Source organism: Nicotiana attenuata, unplaced genomic scaffold (genome assembly GCF_001879085.1).
Source record: "Nicotiana attenuata strain UT unplaced genomic scaffold, NIATTr2, whole genome shotgun sequence".
Lineage (NCBI taxonomy): Eukaryota > Viridiplantae > Streptophyta > Magnoliopsida > Solanales > Solanaceae > Nicotiana > Nicotiana attenuata.
This window is the reverse complement of record NW_017671639.1, coordinates 190,953-209,578: the sequence shown is the minus strand read 5'-3', so window position 1 is coordinate 209,578 and position 18,626 is coordinate 190,953. Positions and strand designations below refer to the sequence as shown.

The window sequence follows — 18,626 nt, the reverse complement described above, 5'->3', positions numbered from 1 at the left end:
GAATCGAATTCCGAGGTCCCAAGTTCGAGAAATAAATTTTTAAAAGAAATTATTTTCTGAAAAATATAAAGGATTTTGAAAGTGAAATGTTATGTGAAACCTGTGGTATCGGGCCTGCATTATGATTCCGGAGCCCGGTACAGGTTCAATATGATTTATATGTGTTGTCCGCGATCGCATAGAACAAACTTGCCCAGTTATTTTTTTAGTTCAAAACAGAATGCATTACGGGAATTCCTCCATTTTTCATAAACTTCATCTTCTCCACACCTCTTGGGCGATTTTTGAAGAGGAACTTCACCATAACCTCATAGGTATGTAATCTTAAGCTCGTTTTCTTTCATTTTTATCAACCACTAGATTTCTAAGCCTAAAACATGAGATTAAAGGGTAGAAAATTAGGGATTTGGGTAGAGTTAGGGCTTTTTGATTATTTGGGAATTTGACCTCGTTTTGGGGTCGGATTACAAAACAAATTATATATTCGGGCTCGTGGGTGAATGGGTGATCGGGTTTTGGTCCGAACCTCGTATTTTGACCAAGCAGGCCCGGGGTCGATTTTTGACTTTTTGGGAAGAATGATGGGAAAGCTATAATTAAGCATTGGAATTGAATTGTTTAGCATTTATTGATGTTATTAAGTCGATTATGTCTAGATACAATTGATTTGGAGCCAAATTCAAAAGGAAAAGCGGTGTTTGAGGCTTGAGTTGGCCGTGGAAGTTCGAGGTAAGTGTTTGATCTAACCTTAGCTTGAGGGATTAGGAGTTGAGTCCTATTTGCTATGTGGTAATTGTTGAGTACGATGTATAGGCATGATGACGAGTATCTATACGTTGGTGTCTAGCATGCCCGTGGGTCTTATATTGTGATTTTCATGACTTCGTTGTACCTTTCATGTCTTGGTGATGGTTTCTATATGTTGTGTAAAGTTTGTGGAAGGAATTGTGACCTATGAACATTTAAGGAGCGTTGGCTCAAGTTGTGTAACGAATTGTGAAAGTGTAAGTGATAATTGAATCTCTAGAGCATGGGCTCGAGTTATGAAGTGAATTGTGAAGTAAAGGTGAGAAAGAAAAGAAGTTATTATGTTGAAACCCTTGCCGGGCTATTGTTGATTTATTGGTTATCTCCCTTGCCGGGATGTTGATATTACTAATGTTGTTCCCTTACCGGGATTTATTTGTTGAATTGTCGCTCCCTTGCCGGGATCTTTATTACAAATTTTATTTATTCCCTTGCCCTATTGTTTGTGATTGTTGTTTGGGTGAGAAAGAGAGTTAAAGCACGAAGGGTGATGCCGTGCATTGTTTGTTTTGTGAGGAAAGAGTGTAAAGCACGAAGGGTGATGCCGTGCCGCACGATGTACCATTCCGTGCCTATTATATTGGTTTCATGGTAAGGAAAGAGTGTAAAGCACGAAGGGTGATGCCGTGCCGCACGATGTACCATTCCGTGCCTATTATATTGATTTTTATGGTGAGGACGAGAGTAAAAGCACGAAGGGGGATGCCGTGCACTTGTCCTTGATTTCCCTGATCCTTGCTGATAATTGAGTTATGTTGTCCTTTACGTCTACTTACCGATTTTCTGTTGTTACTTGCTTTTATTTCGAGGTTATAGATTCCATTACCCTATTTGCCTTGTGATTGTTGTTTGGGTGAGGAAGAGCGTAAAGCAAGAAGGGTGATGCCGTGTATTATTTTGGTGAGAGAGTGTTAAAGCACGAAGGGTGATGCGGTGTATTGTTTTGGTGAGAGAGAGTAAAAGCACGAAGGGTGATACCGTGCACTTGTCTTTGATTTCCTAATTTCTATTGATAGCTGTGTTACGGTTTCTCTACACTAAATTGTTGGTTTCCTATTGATACTTGTTGTACCCCGCAGCATGATTTCCCCTTCCTATTTTCAATTGAACTATGGTGATCCTCATATTTATTTGTTGCTCTTCTGTTACTATTTGATGTTTCCCCGCAGCGTGTTTTCCCCCTCCTATACTTGATCGTATATGACTGTATCTTTCTGTACTTCTTTCCGCTGTATATAGTTAAATTGTACAGGTTTATTTGGTAGCCCGGTCCTAGCCTCGTCACTACTTCGCCGAGGTTAGGCTTGGCACTTACCAGCACATGGGGTCGGTTGTGCTGATACTACACTCTGCACTCTTTTGTGCAGACCCCGGCGTTGTAAACTTCGGACCGCAGTGGGATGGCTGATTCTTGCTCATCAGGCGACCCGAGGTAGTCCTGCAGGCGTCCGCAGGCCTTGGTGACTCCTTCTATCTACTATTCCTATTTCTTTCATGCATTTCCAAAGACAGTGTTGTATTTATTTCTTTTAGACCTTTAACTGTAGTATTCTTAGACCGTCTGTGAAACTATGACACTAGTCCTGGGTAGTCGAGACTTAAACAGTTATATTGGATTCATGTTCAGCTAGCTTATTGCTTTTTCTTCTGCTTATGTTAAATTCCGCTGTTTAAATGTTATCACTTCGCAATTGTTAATGAATATAAAATGGGTAAAAAGGTAAATTGTTCACATAATTGGCTTGCCTAGCTCACATTAGTAGGCGTCATCACGACTTGCGAGGGTGGGAAATCCAGGTCGTGACAGGCCAGTATAACTGGACGACCATGCCCATGCAAACCACCAACTCATGGTGGAACCCCTTCCCTCAATACCAGCCACACTACAATCCCACTCCCTATGCAGACCTACCATTCTACCCACAAGCCCAGTCTCAAATCCCTTGGATTCACGAGTATATCCACATACCCCAACCAATGCCACTATCTCCAATAAGCCCCTTCGAACCACTAACACCCTCCACCTCAACGAGTCCACAATCTCCAAGTCCAGGAGAACAAGAAATTTTAACTCCTCAGGAAATAGCAACAGTCATGGAAGAAATGAGGGAAACACGAACGAAACCAGTATGGCTAGGAGCATGCCATATCTCGGTCCTCAAGGAATAATACGAAAAAAAATACTACTCAATTGTCCACCAGAAGTGACCAAGTGTCTGATCAAGATGAAGCCACCAGTGAACCCAAAAGCAGGAAAATTTGCAATGGTGATCACACCAACTCTCAGGGGGACGTCCCAGCAAGCAACCCAGGAGAATCAAACATAGGTGGAGCAGATTACAGCACCACCACAACCACCTCAAATAACTAGATCCATGAATTTTGTAATATGGAATTGCAGGGGTGCACAGTCACCAGATTTTCGAAGGAACTTCCGTTCCATGCTAAATTATTATGAACCACCCTTAGTAGTACTTCTAGAAACATACATAATGGATCACCACACTCTTACGGAAGATTTTGATTTTTCCAATCTCTCCTAAGCACCAGCGAGGGTCAGGCAGGAGGCATAGTGGTGCTATGGAATGATAATTTAGTTCATGTTACTGAAATTGTGTCACCAATCAGGAAATCCACTGCATGATCCAGGTATGTCCACAAGGTACCCCCTTTTTATTTACGGCTATATATGCAAGCAATGCTCTATCATCGAGAAAAATATTATGGCAAAACCTAATGCATATAGCTAACGTGTACAAAGGACCCTGGCTAGTGGGGGCGATTTCAATGACATTTTATATTCGAATGAAAAATTTGGAGGGTGTACGCTAAACAACACTAGAGCAGATCTAATGCTTATGTTTTAACTACTGTAACCTAATAGACCTAGGATTTATGGGTTGCAAATACACTTGAACGAATAAACGTAGGAGGGGCGCTATGATACTAGAAAGACTAGATCTTATAGTTGCAAATTATGAATGGATAAATATTTATCCAGAAGCACACGTTCACCATTTATCTAGAACTCATTCCGATCATTGCCCGTTATTGTTAACCCCAACCAATGCCACTATCTCCAATGAGCCCCTTCGAACCACTAACACCCTCCACCTCAACGAGTTCACAATCTCCAAGTCCAGGAGAACAAGAAATTTTAACTCCTCAGGAAATAGCAGCAGTCATGGAAGAAATGAGGGAAACACGAACGAAACCAGTATGGCTAGGAGCATGCCATATCTCGGTCCTCAAGGAATAATACGAAAAAAAATACTACTCAATTGTCCACCAGAAGTGACCAAGTGTCTGATCAAGATGAAGCCACCAGTGAACCCAAAAGCAGGAAAATTTGCAATGGTGATCACACCAACTCTCAGGGGGACGTCCCAGCAAGCAACCCAGGAGAATCAAACATAGGTGGAGCAGATTACAGCACCACCACAACCACCTCAAATAGCTAGATCCGTGAATTTTGTAATATGGAATTGCAGGGGTGCACAGTCACCAGATTTTCGAAGGAACTTCCATTCCATGCTAAATTATTATCAACCACCCTTAGTAGTACTTCTAGAAACATACATAACGGATCACCACACTCTTACGGAAGATTTTGATTTTTCCAATCTCTCCTAAGCACCAGCCGAGGGTCAGGCAGGAGGCATAGTGGTGCTATGGAATGATAATTTAGTTCATGTTACTGAAATTGTTGTCACCAATCAGGAAATCCACTGCATGATCCAGGTATGTCCACAAGGTACCCCCTTTTTATTTACGGCTATATATGCAAGCAATGCTCTATCATCGAGAAAAATATTATGGCAAAACCTAATGCATATAGCTAACATGTACAAAGGACCCTGGCTAGTGGGGGCGATTTCAATGACATTTATTATTCGAATGAAAAATTTGGAGGGTGTACGCTAAACAACACTAGAGCAGATCTAATGCTTATGTTTTAACTACTGTAACCTAATAGACCTAGAATTTATGGGTTGTAAATACACTTGGACGAATAAACTAGGAGGGGCGCTATGATACTAGAAAGACTAGATCTTATAGTTGCAAATTATGAATGGATAAATATTTATCCAGAAGCACATGTTCACCATTTATCTAGAACTCATTCCGATCATTGCCCGTTATTGTTAACCCCCACTAACAACCATTATAAAAAGAGTAATATTTTTAGATTCGAAACAATGTGGCTTTCACACCACGAATTCCCCAAATTAGTTCATCAAATATGGCATCATAACCCTCCTACACTTCAGGCTATAAAAAATTTTACATCACTAGTCAAAACCTGGAACTATCATTCTCTTGGTAATATTTTTTCAAAAAAGAATAATATTCAAGCTAGGCTAGCAGGTATCCAGAAATCGCCAAACTACCCCACTAGCACTTTTCTACAAAATCTAGAAAAGGACCTAATAGCCCAGTATAATCGTATTCTCACACTTGAAGAGGAGTTTTGGAAGTTAAAATCTTGCGTTAATTGTCTTAACCAAGGGGACGCCAATACGGGATTTTTTTCACTTGTCCACTATAAAAAGAAGGCACTGTAACAGAATAATCACCTTAAAAGATTATATGGGTAATTGGATTTCTGATATTGAGCCACTCCAGCATCTAGTTACTAACTACTACCAAGATCTTTATACAACCTCTCACACAAATTCTTATAAATCATATTCTACCACTAATTACAATACTCTCTCACAAGCTGAAGCTAGTACGCTTTTACAACCGCTGACTGATCAAGAAATTTTTCAAGCTGTGCAATCTTTCCAACCTCTTAAATCACCTGGACCAGATGGATTACATTCATTATTTTACCAAAAATTTTGGCCTCAAATCCAGCACTCCTTAATTCTTTTCTGCAAAAATATTTTCCAACAAGGGCATATACCCCTAGAACTAAACTTAACTTACGTTTGTTTGATTCCAAAAGTTAAGAGTCCCTCAACTATGAATCACTTTAGACCGATTAGTTTATGCAACACTCTTTGCAAAATAATCGCAAAAATTATTGCTAATCGTATTAAATTTTTTCTCCACAAATTAATCAACCCTACTCAATCTGCTTTCCAAAAAAAATAGAAGGGCAGCGAATAATGCAATAATTGTTCAAGAATTACTAACTTATTTTAGGAACTCTAAATCAAAGTGCCCCAGCATGCTACTAAAAATAGACCTCGAAAACCTTTTGACAGAATGGAATGGAGCTTTATAAGACGTTCCTTAACATTCTTTAATTTCCCTCCCCAGTTAATATCTCTCATTATGTCCTGTGTGTCCATCACCTCTACTTATATACTTTACAATAGATCCTCCATGAATTTTTTCACACCATCATGCGGTGTTAGGCAAGGTGATCCACTCTCACCATACCTCTTTATCCTGTGTATGAAAATGTTGTCTAGACAAATAAACAACGCAGTAGACTACAACCAATGGAAACCTATTTCATTGAATTCTAAATGACCTCAAATTTCTCATCTACTCTTTGCAGATGATATTATATTGGCATCCAAAATAACAACATCTAGCTGTGATAAAATTATAGACTTACTAAACTAATTTACTGACCACTCGGGGCAAAAAATTAATTTTGAAAAATCGAAGATTTTCTTCTATAAATATTGCTCCGGAAATGACAAGAATTTCATCTTGTCATCTTTCAACATGGTGGAAGGGACATCATTTGGTAAATATCTAGGTTTCCCTATTTTCAACTCCAACCCACAAAAAGGGACTACCATATCATCTTATATAATTTCAAAAATAGGTTAGCCGGCTGGAAAACAAACCATCTTACAATGGCAGGTCGTACTACTTTAATCAAAGCAACTCTAAATACCATTCCCAATCATATAATTCAAATTATGTCCCTACCCACTCATATAATCAATAGATTAGAAAGCTATCAAAAAAAAATTATGGGGTTCTACCTCGCAAAAAAAAAAAAAAAAAAAAGATTCACCTTTTAAATTGGAAAACAATAACTACTACTAAGGAACAAGTGGACTAGGTATTCAAAAACTTCGTAAAAAAAATAATGCCTTACTAGCCAGTACGGCTTGGAGGTTGTTTCATCAACCCCACACACCTTGGGCATCCTTCTTAATTTCTAAATATATTACATCCTCTAGACTCCCTACTAAACGAACCTCCATCTTATGGAAACATCTTATGCATGGATGACAGATTTGCCAAATGGGATTAAAATGCATGTCACGCGGGGTACCCATGTAAATTTTTGGAATATAATTGGGTTGCTCCGAATATGAATATTAAAAGTCTTATATATGGGCCTTAAATAATGTTGAACACCTACTCTCAGTAGCAAATGTACTTCAACTTAACAGCTGCCCTAGCTCCACTCTATCCTTTGAATTACATCAATAAATAATCCACATAATTAATAATACTTGCATCAGTGCTTATGGGACAAACCCCGATCATATAAAATGGGGATTAACACCCACGGATAACTTCTCTGTCAGCTCTTGCTATAAAGCTCTCACTAAATCACCTCATAATGACAACAACCATGGTTGGATTTGGCGATTAAAAATACTTCCCAAAATTAAACACTTTCTATGGCTAATTAGTCACAATAGATTGCCTACCAAAGACTGCATGCATAAATTAGGAATCACTTCCTCTAATATGTGTACCATTTGCCAAGTGGAAGAAGAGACTATTACACACATCCTACTACGTTGTGTGCATGCAAAACATTGTTGGCGAAATCTCAAACTGCTTCACCTTACACGATCAGTAAACACCCATGGAACTCACAATCATATCTGGCTTCAAAAACTTGTTAATCAAAGGGCAATTTCCACACACATGCCATACATCTAAAACAGCTTATTCCTTTCACTTATGGCAGTTGTGGAATACTCGAAACAAAAATTGTTTTGAAAATGTATTAATCCAGCCTTCAATCAATTCAATTCCTCAATTAACTACTGAACATCTTTTTTTAACTAACACACACACTCATAAAAGTATTAAAATGCCTATGTATGTCAAATGGAAACCTCCTACAAAGGGGCTCATCATATTAAATACAGATGGGGCATTCCATTGGAACAAATCATGAGCAGGCTTTGGGGGGATATTTAGAAATCACACAGGTGATTGGGTAATGGGATATGCGGATCACTACCAAGCATCCAATGTCATAGATATAGAACTTATGGCCTTACTACGTGATTTGCAAATAGCAGTCCATCACAATCTAACCCCGCTGGAAATCCAGATGGATGCCCAACAAGTAATATCCATGTTGAACACACATACCATACAATACTCATCTTTGTTAACTGATTGCAGGTTCCTGATCCGTCAACTGAGTAATCCAAGGGTCAGTCACACGTACAGGGAGCAAAATATGGTAGCAGATCGACTAGCACTTTTTGAAATGGAATTATCGGGCAGTAACATCACCTTTTTGGCAGATCCTCCTCCGTTCATCATCAACCTTCTCATGCAAGATAAAAAGGGCCATGAAACACCTAGAATGACTGCCATGTATGAACCACTAAACACTTTTTGTAATCTGTGGGACATGCCATCTACAAGCAATGTCCCCAACAGAGACTCTCCATATCACTCAAACCATAGTAATAGTAGTACTACTAGTCACAGCGTAGCAATGCACAATAGTGCAGTTAATGTTATTCCTAGCACTTTTTGTAACGCTGCCCAAGAGCAGCCGCTCCCTTTAACATCTCTAGTCTTTTAAACCAAAAAGAAAAAAGAAAAAAAGAGTGTGAAGTGTGAACTCATTCTCAACTAGTTAAGACTTCCCAATTTTCCAATTCCAACTAATTATGGGATTTCCAAAAGAAAATAAATAAATAAATACGGGTCTTCGGATACGATTACCCGAATACAACAAGTACAGGGTTAGTTGATCGAAGTTTTAAGACACAGAAAGTCGTGTATACCTTAACTTCGTCAAAGACAAAACATTATACTACTAGTTTTCAACTCGTTCACCACTTCGCTGTCCAAATTCCTAATTCTTTCCAAGAAACGGTAAACCCTAATTCCCAAAATTCGTTTTTTGTTGTTCTATTAATTTTAATTGTTTTTCTGAAATTAAAATTGATAATTGATCGCAGATGAGAATTGGGTCATCAGAAGTTTGGATCTTGATTTCATTATTGGTGGTGGCATGGAGTTCCAGAGGGGCTTTAGGGATTAGATTTGTGATAGACAGAGAAGAATGTTTTTCCCATAAGGTTGAAATGGGAGAAACTGTTCATTTTTCATTTGTTGTTATCAAATCAGAGGGTTCTTGGCATTACAGTGAAGAGGGTGTTGATCTTGTGGTATATGTTACTCAATTCTCTCTTTGTTTGTGTTTTTTTTCTCTCTCTTCATTAGTCTGTATACTTGTGTAATTTTCTGTTTACGTTCTTGTTTGTGTGATTTTTCGTTGATTTAATTAAAAAAATTAGCCTGTGTTTTAGGTATAAAAGGGGTTATAGACTTATAGTAGTCATCAGATTAATTATTCTATGATTCTGAACTGTTAATACTGCAAGTGTGGTTTGAAATTCTAGCTTTGTTGTTTTGCTTTTATTAAATTTGTGTTGACTTTGATGTTAAGTTTCATTAGAAGCTTGAATTGTCCGTGAGAAACTGGCAATGTGTTTTCTTTGCTTTTATTTTCCTCTCTTGTTCTGTTATTTGCAGCTTCAATCCTTTTCTAATGCACAAACACTGGACACCATCACTTGTAATTTGGTTTTGGTGGTGGTTAGGAGGAAGGGGAGTCGCTATTTTTTTTACCTTTTTTTCTTGTGGGGTGGGGGGTCCGAGTCCCAACTACGAGAATTAGAATTACAAGGGTTCATATTCAAGGAAGTTTGAATCTTGGAGCTGTAAATCATGAACTTTTCTTTAATCCACGTCAGCTTTTCTTGTCAATTCGTTTTAGTTTTTTACTATTTTGCGATGGGTTCTTTGTGTTATCTAGAGGAAAGGCTTACATAGCCATGTTTTAAATTCTCTTCTAGAGAAGAAGTATTCTTTTATCATCCATTATCTGATGGATTATTCAATTGATGTCACTATGTTGGTGGAAATTAGGTGAAGGGGCCTTCTGGGGAACAGATTCATGATTTTCGTGACAAAATCAGTGAGAAGACTGAGTTTGTGGCCCACCACGAAGGAGTTTATCATTTCTGTTTCACCAACAAATCACCCTATCATGAAACGATAGACTTTGATCTACATGCGGCCCACTTCGTATACCATGATGAGCATGCAAAAGACGGTTAGCGTGTTACTTTGCTTCATCTTACTTTGTTGTTCTGGAGTACTTTGCACTAGAGATCTTACCTTTTAGTATGACGCTGCAGAGCATTTCAAGCCATTGTTTGAGCACATTGGGAAACTAGAGGAAGCTTTATACAACATTCAATTTGAGCAGCATTGGCTAGAGGCCCAGACAGACCGGCAAGCAATAGGTATAAATAAAGCGTTTGCATATTTCTTATATGATTCTCCTACAATTCAGTAAATAACAATTTTATCGATCACTTACTGTTTTTTCTAGTTGAAAGAATCGTCTTTTCCCTTCAGCATATATTCCTGTTAGATAATTCTCCTCTCCCATCTTCCTCACTTTATTTTCACACAGTGTTAATCTTTAGATCCAGGGAAATCACTGTTATCGTTTCAGTTTGGACTTTCTATCTAATTTTCAGTTTTTTGTTGATCAATTTCACAAGCTTGAGGATGTGTACCTCTCCTTCATCTTGAATGTGTCAATGGTTTAGCACATGATCACTTAAGCTCAAAATCTTGGTATTAATGGTAAAGAAGTTCGAGGTTGCTCTTTCATTTTGCTAAACTACCTCCGCATTATGAATTAATGTAGGTGTTATTTGCTCATGTTGTAACATTTGAACCAATTAGGCATTTCTGAGGTCGTGCTCTTTGGTTTAAGGACCAATACATCCATGACTTAGTAGTTCGGATATTCACATGCATAAGTGTCACTTTTCTGTTAACTAATGAAAGGAGAACATCATTTCTTTCGGTATATTATGTGTTTCTCTTGGAACCTCAAGTTTAATATAATGACATGCAATTCTGTCAGAATCATGATTGTCTACATAATCCAAAGCTGTTCTTCTAACACGGTGATATATTTCCTATTTTACGCAGTGAACGAGGGAATGAGCAAAAGAGCAGTCTACAAAGCTTTGTTCGAGTCCTCTGCTCTCATTTGCGTTAGCATCCTGCAAGTTTTCCTCCTAAAGCATCTTTTCGAAAGAAAGCTGGGTCAGTCCAGAGTTTAGCTTTCGAGAGAGCAGAGGATATTTCAACTGCAGAATCCTTCAATTTTACATGTATTCGCTTTCTGTTCCGTTTCAGAAGACAGGTGGTGTAAAAACTAGAATGAACAATTTTCTCCAGAAATTAAGTTATTACAAGTCCTTTTTTTTCGGAATTTAGTTGGGCAGTTGGTGTTGACGACTTTAAATGAAAGAACAAAGCATAAAAAGATTGTTTATCCTGACTTTGGAGATTTTTTCAATTGCTGTCAAATTATCTTTCTTTTATCGCATGTTACATCGTTACCTTGAGCAGGCTTGATCCTGAATTTACATTTCTCCTGCAATTTGCCGATCAGCTTTAGGGGTCTCAGTACATCATTTATTTCCGTTGTTTCGTGAATATTATGCAGTCCTATGCACAAATTGTAGTATTCTGAAATAAGACTCTTTCGCGTAATAGGCAATCGTTTGCCTGTGCTGGTGGGGACATAGCATAGTTACATGGCACCTTCAATGTGCACGCAATCTAGTTCAGATGCGCACAAACTAGTCCAGACATCACCGTTATAAAAATAATATTCAGGGAAATGTGTAGTAACATACGAATGTAGTGCTTGTAACATAGCGAAGAAAGAAGGGAAAATTAAGAGCAAGAATTTGACATGAAAAGATTATCGGGTTAAATGGATATACCTACTTATTACAGAGCAAATTTGACCAAGGATCATCAACTTTTATGCAAATTACTCCATCCAAATAGATCACTAAATTTTATCAAATAAATGAACATTCAAATTCCCTATAGACATCGTCGAATTCTTGTTTGAGCAAGCATTTTTATTACTGTTGCTTAGACAGTAAGATCGGAACTGAAGAGGGGAAATAAAACAAATAAAGCATCAATCAAATATGAAGTTAGTTTTAAGAATCTCAAGGACTTGTAGCCCGGTTGGCCAAGCTGCAAAAATCAGCTTATTTTGAGAAGTGCTTTTCTCAAAAGTACTTTTGGTGAAAAGCAGTTTGTGTTTGGCTAATTAGTTTGAAAAGCACTTCTGAGCAGCAATTAGTGTTTGGCCATGCTTTAAAAAAATGCTTCTAAGTGAATTTTTTTCAGAAGTGCTTCTCAAAAAAGTGCTTTTGGAGAGAAGCTACTTTTTTCTGCTTCTCCAAAACTGATTCTGCTTCTCCTCAAAAGCACTTTTTTTTCTTCCAAAAGCTTGGCCAAACACCTCAATTTTTGGCCAAAAGTGCTTTTGGCCAAAAAAAAGGCACTTTTGACCAAATAAAAAGCTTGGCCAAACAGGCTATTGGTCGAAAAGGAACTCTAGTAATTGGGATTGCATAGAGAGTCAAAATTGCCCTTTAACAAGCTAACGTCCGTTGGTAAAAGAAAAAAAGAGAAGGCCAACGCCTCGTTTAGCTTCAGTTACCAACTTGACTAAATCCACACATTAACTTAATTGAAGGTTAAATGCATTTAGTGAAATAAAACAAGGACCAAAATTGGAATTAAGCTTTAACTCAAGGACCAAAACTGCTATTTTCCCTTGATTAAAAGCAAACAGGCATCATAATTTAGAATGCAGCTCCTCGTGTCCAAACAAACCTCCATGATTTTTCTAAGCATTTTCAACTTATCAGGCAAAAACAGAAAAAAAAAAAAAAAAAAACCAAATAATCTGATGAAATTAACAGAAAAATTTACGGTTGAAAGGTGCTTTACAAACCACACATATACGAAAGCAAGCAGACTGCTCTTCTGCCAATGGTACAATAAAAGATACAACATATAGGTACATCAAACATTTTGTCTTTCACATTTTGTCCCCACAATAACCACAAGTTTACAAGACAAAAGGGACTTAAGCGGCGTCTCTGTCTCCAGCAGCAAGCCAAAAGAAGTTGCGGGGTTCATTATGAATATGCATCCTATATTCAACTTTTACAGATAACCTTGTCAAGATTCTGCGTGGGGGCTCTGCATACAGCAAAACCATTTTTTCTGCAAAACAACATATTGGTGAAATTCTAAGAAACAAGAATGCTTCAAGGATCAATGAGACAAGTAGCATTTATAAGAAATTCAGATGGGTCACTGGACCAGTTTGTCCAACATTTACATCAGAAAGCAGTCACCGATTTGTACTACGTACATCTAGTCACATTAGCAAAGACACAAGAATCCAGCCTGCCAATTCCAAGACTAAGTTTGAAAATAGAGGACAGCTCTCACAAACCTAGCCAAGCAGGTCAACTACTCTTACTCGTATAAGAAAAACACAAAAGAAAAGAAAATGCAGCTGATCAACTACTCAAATAATCTGAGCAGTATTTTCTTTTTCCCCATAACAAGTATGAAAAGAAAAACCATTCCAACAATAAAATAATTACCCTTTTTTGAGAAGCAATAACATAATTACCCTTGCTCTCACCTTCCTTCAATATTAAGTAACTACTTCATAGCAGTGGCACAACCAGAATTTCACGAAGGGGAGTCAAAATATAAAGAATCAAAAACACATGAAAAAACCAAGGCGATTCAACATATAGTATATACATAAATAAATAAAAATTACCTAACTACACAGTGTATTCACGGTGATTGGACTAAGGTGGCTCTACCACTGCTTCATAGCAACTATAAAAGTTCACTTAGATGAGAGCGTAGAAATCAAACGGCTGAATAACACTCTTTTTTCGATGACCTAGTACCAGAGCAAGCTTGCGAGCATCTCGACTAGTTCATCGGGCAGCATGCTACAGACCACAAGCATAGGTGCCTGGTAAACCTATCCACCAAAGGCTAAAGCAAATGGGCTAACAATAAGTTTTGTAACTCGAATTCAGAACCAGGATCTCTAGGTTGTTAATTCTTGTCTCAACCTCTCAACTTTCCCATTGGGGACAACTCAACCATCCCCGGTAAGAAAGCTAGGTCATTGTATCCAATGTTCTAAAACTAGAGGCATAGGCAGGGTCTAAGCCCCTTAACTTTTTTATTTTGATATTATGAAAAATACATTTAGAATTTTATAAAATTCAAAACTAAAGAATACACAAAAGCAAATAAACATCTTGTCATAACAATAAATGTTATAAAGAATCTACCCTTCTTATCTGTAAAAAGAAATATACTACGACATCAAATTCTAAACAATAGGGCAAACAGATTACTAATAAAAGTTATAGTCAAACATTTAAAAGAAAATCTAAGCTAATGTTTTAGTATATACAAGAAGAACAATCAAAGTCGTAAAGTGTACACTTGACATTCTGGTGACACACGAGGCGGACAACCCATGCATACGGTATGCACGGGATGAAAGCCCCACCTATAAAGTATTAGCCCTATAAGACTTTTGCTCTTCATGGTTGCCTTGGTGTGTTTAAAGCCTACAATGCAGCCAGCGAATCCCAGAAGATCCTAATTTTGCCTTTAAATATTGCCTCACAACCTTTTTCCCACTTTATCGATGGCTAGAAAGGAATTGATTATAGCAAAGCAAGTAATGAGCTCCCTAATCATGGTTTTAAACCTATGCTTACAAGGAAAGTTCCACTTAGAGTTAAGTTTGACCTGACAATTGGCTGAGAGTAAGTAATTATGGGTTCGTATATACTAGTTTCTCTAATCTTTTTGATCAAGTACTAGTTTCCCTAATTAAGTGTGCTCTAGTTCCAATACACTTTTCCCTTTTACCCCAAAAAAAAAGAGAAACATAACTCCAGGAACCCTTCCAATATAACCAGGACATATGATCTGACCACAGTCCAGCAAGAACTAATTATGCTCACAACTGGAGAGAAGTTCTCAATCCTACTTCAAAGAGCTGCAAAAGGGTTTTTGAATTTATTAGGTCACCTTGGATTAAAGAGAAGGCAATAATAAGTGAAATAATTAATTGTATGGTATGACGATCAATAAGAATTGCACCACCTTAGCTTATCTTTACTCTTTCTCCGGTCATCTAAATTGAAGGGGACCCACGTGGCTGGGTGTTTAACCAACAGAAACCCAATTTCTGGTGAAATTTAGCTAATTTTGAGCGTACAAGCTTGAGCGGCACTGCAATTTCTTGACCCAAGCGATGAGCTGTGGATTTCACTTTAGTGTTTATCCCATACGGGTATATGAATAACCTACTACCATGTTTCAAACTACTGTATCAAGAGATAAGCTGTGGATCTTCAAGTAATTAAGCTCAACCTTTTGCATTGATCAATCAAATTATTCTCAAAAGATAATTAAACCATGTGATGGAAATTTTATTTGATAAAACTTGCACGTACAATTCACTAAATCACAACCACAATACTCTAAACATATGAGACAGCTGAAGATAGCCGGAGATGGCTTAGTTGGTGGAGATAATATATCAATTAGGCCAACTTAAGTCCTTCAACTGTTTGAGAGGGCCGTAGAGTGGGATGGGATTTCACCTATTTGTAGTTGAATTATCCTCTGAAAGGAAAAAACTCTCTGTAAAGATGCAGATTCACACAGCTAATGTATTTCACGTTAAATATGTAAAGAAGAGCAAGACGCAGAATTATTTTAACATTTAAACCAAAGGAAGAGTACATAGGTAATAGAATCTACACATTTCCAAAACTATTGAAATAACGTACAGTTTGAGGCTTTAATGGTTCTTCTCCTTGCTTTGTGTTACCATCAGCCTTTGAAGGTGACTCTGGCTTGCCACCAGTTTTTTTCTCATCCCTGGCCTTGTTGAAAATCACAGTAAATCCCTCTGCTGACGCTGGGTCATTGACATCCCATTCACCAAACTTAGGCAACGGTCGACCCTTCTCCTGCTCGTAGGTAGATTGAAAGCCAAACAGGAAAAATAAATAATTGGACAAAAAAGAAAAATACTCATGAACAATATATGAACAAAAAAATTGCAGAGAAAGCAGCTAAATTATCAGTATGCCACATAATTTTGTTAAAACCATAGTGCTGAAAATCTATGACTCCATTCCGCAATCACCAAAGGACACAAGAAGAAGGCGAAAACTCTCCAAAAGTATAATAGCTACAACATGACAATTTGAAGTTGATGCATTAGGAAGCCCGCACAAAGTAATTCCTGAAGGACAATTCTGGAGTTCCTTTGACCTCACTAAAGGCTCATAATTGTGCGAACTAGAAAAGGAAGTGGTCGAGGTCCCAAAAGCTTGTGAATTAAAAAAAACACCTGCTTGAAATCCATACCCAAGGAATGGGGATCAGGAATCTGAAAATCCAGAACCAAAGTTTAATGATGAAGTGGTTATGGAGGTTTGCCACAACAGAGCAATCTTTGTGGAAGAATGTAATCAAGGCAAGGTATGGGATGGAAGGAAATTGGACAACTAAACCTGTAAATAGTCCTTATGGGGTAAGTTTGTGGAGGTCGATCAGAAATCTTTGGTCTAAACTCAGTAACAAATCCAGCCTCAAAGTTGGAAATGGAATGAAAACATCTTTTTGGAAAGATATATGGCTTGGGCAAAGAACTCTGAAGCAACTTTTTCCGGATATTTACAGTTTGAATCAACAACAAGGATCATCTGTTGGAGAGGTGTGGACAGGCCAAGGGTGGAACCTCACTTATAGAAGACTACTAAATGATTGGGAAATTCAGAGATTGATAGCTTTCTATAACACTCTAGAACAATTCAAAGGGACTTCCAATATTGAGGATCGTGTGATCTGGCAAGGGGGTAGAGAAGGCAGGTTCTCTGTTAGATCAGCTTACAAGGAGTACAACCACTCTAACAACCAAATTGGCTGTTGGCCTTGGAAGTTGATATGGAAAGTTAAAATCCCATACAAAGTTGCATGTTTTACTTGGCTTTTAGCAAGAGAGGCTATTCTGACACAAGATAACCTCATCAAGACAGGATATCAGTTGGGATCCAGATGTTATTTATGTGAAGAACATGAGGAGACAGAATCTCTTCTGTACTCCCTCTTCTAATTATGGATGGATACACTGGTTTAGTGTAGGCCACCTTTTATATTAATACAAACATGTTACCTTTTCAAAAAAAAATCCATACCCAAGTATGCGGAAGTCAAAATTATCAGGCCTTCCCACATTTAACAAACTACATTAAGCATCTACCAAATGTCAATTACGTTCTCCTTATATGAACTAGACTTCATATAAAAGCTGATTTCAGTAATTGTACCCCGATATTACTGGCATGTTTTCTCTAGAATGTTCTTAAACCAATATTAACGAAGTCCTCAATACCAATAAAAGGGCTTCGATATCTCCAGGAAGGTCATAGGCCCTAATGGTCACAACAAAACCAACATAGCAACCACTACCTTTCTAGAAACCACTCAACTTAACTCCAACTGGACCCTTAATTATGCATGCCCATAGCAGATCTAAGAATTAAAAGGAGAACAAAGCAGAAATTTATTATGAAATCCACACAAGAGGCATTGCAAGCATTAAAGTTAAGCTATTCAGAATTTTTGAGGGAAAAAAAACAAGCAAATCAACTTAACAAAAATATTGAATGAAAAATCTTACTACTATTGCAGGAAGTAGTATATCTAATTAATGCATCCAAACTCTAAATGTGAATATCTCTNGGATGGGGGATGGGGATTTTATCTTGGCTTAAGCATGGAAAGCCATACGAGAATTAAAAATTAATTTCGAGTTGCAGCAGAGTATCAAAATGCAACAAAACCATACATTATACAGGATCTGCTTGGAAGTCAAGATTTCTGATCAAAATCAAAAAAAAAAAAAAATCAAGTGTAAATTTAGAACAGATAAAGCGATCAATGAAAACCCATGTAACATAAAACCCCAATAAAATCAAAACAAACATAACTAAAAGCCTTGTACAGGTATAGATAAATAACCAATACATATAACATCATATAACGTACTGTAATATGAAATTAAGTGAAAAGAAACCAGTAATCGAAAGGATTTAAATATCGAATTAGGGCATATATATATATATACATACCGACATGAATCCCAAAAACAATAAGAAGATTTCTTCACTGGAACGGAGCGAGAGAGAGAAGGAATTTTTGTGATAGAAAGTATGAAAATGTTAAAAATGTGCAATTTGGTATTAGGTGTATTGAGGTGTATTTTGGGAATGGAAGATATATATGGAAATTGGTACATACTATTATTATATTCGCTCATGTTCTTTTCGCTGTCATAATTTCTAAAAATAATTATTATTTTAGAAAGTCTAGAAAGTATTAATTAATTTTTTTATAAATATAATAAAAGCAAGAGTACGTAATAAATTTAGATTAAAGAGCCGATATAAACGATTTAGTCAAATTATCTTTTTAATTAATATATCTTTAAAAACACGCAAAAGAGAACATGACAAGTAAAAGGAATCGAAAGAAAGATGCATTTAAGTTTTGATTTTTAAGCCCTTTGATGTAAAAAAATATTTTTACAATTAAGTCGTTGGAAGTAATTGTATGTAATTATATCTAATAGTGTTGATTAGATAAAACTATTAAATGGCTTT

The 18,626-nt window shown here is 37.2% G+C and overlaps 2 protein-coding genes across 3 annotated transcripts; one reads left to right on the top strand and one right to left on the bottom strand.

The window, feature by feature from the left end:
• Positions 1 to 8,753: 8,753 nt before the first annotated feature.
• On the top strand, positions 8,754 to 11,374 carry LOC109209429 (transmembrane emp24 domain-containing protein p24beta2-like). The gene is made up of 5 exons (XM_019372693.1): positions 8,754 to 8,859; positions 8,946 to 9,155; positions 9,919 to 10,105; positions 10,191 to 10,298; positions 11,002 to 11,374. The coding sequence occupies exons 2-5, from the start codon at positions 8,946 to 8,948 to the stop codon at positions 11,133 to 11,135; spliced, it is 639 nt and encodes a 212-aa protein (XP_019228238.1). The 5' UTR covers positions 8,754 to 8,859; the 3' UTR covers positions 11,136 to 11,374.
• A 1,405-nt stretch (positions 11,375 to 12,779) lies between these two features.
• Positions 12,780 to 18,287, bottom strand: LOC109209427 (RPM1-interacting protein 4-like). 2 transcript variants are annotated; one of them, XM_019372691.1, is made up of 3 exons: positions 18,096 to 18,287; positions 15,744 to 15,926; positions 12,780 to 13,116 (listed from the first exon to the last, which is right to left on the bottom strand). In XM_019372691.1, the coding sequence occupies exons 1-3, from the start codon at positions 18,099 to 18,101 to the stop codon at positions 13,072 to 13,074; spliced, it is 234 nt and encodes a 77-aa protein (XP_019228236.1). In that variant the 5' UTR covers positions 18,102 to 18,287; the 3' UTR covers positions 12,780 to 13,071. The 2 variants fall into 2 exon arrangements, with proteins under 2 accessions (XP_019228236.1, XP_019228235.1); XM_019372690.1 differs by lacking the exon at positions 12,780 to 13,116 and adding an exon at positions 13,123 to 15,576 and having other exon boundaries at positions 18,096 to 18,242.
• Between the last annotated feature and the right edge of the window lie 339 nt (positions 18,288 to 18,626).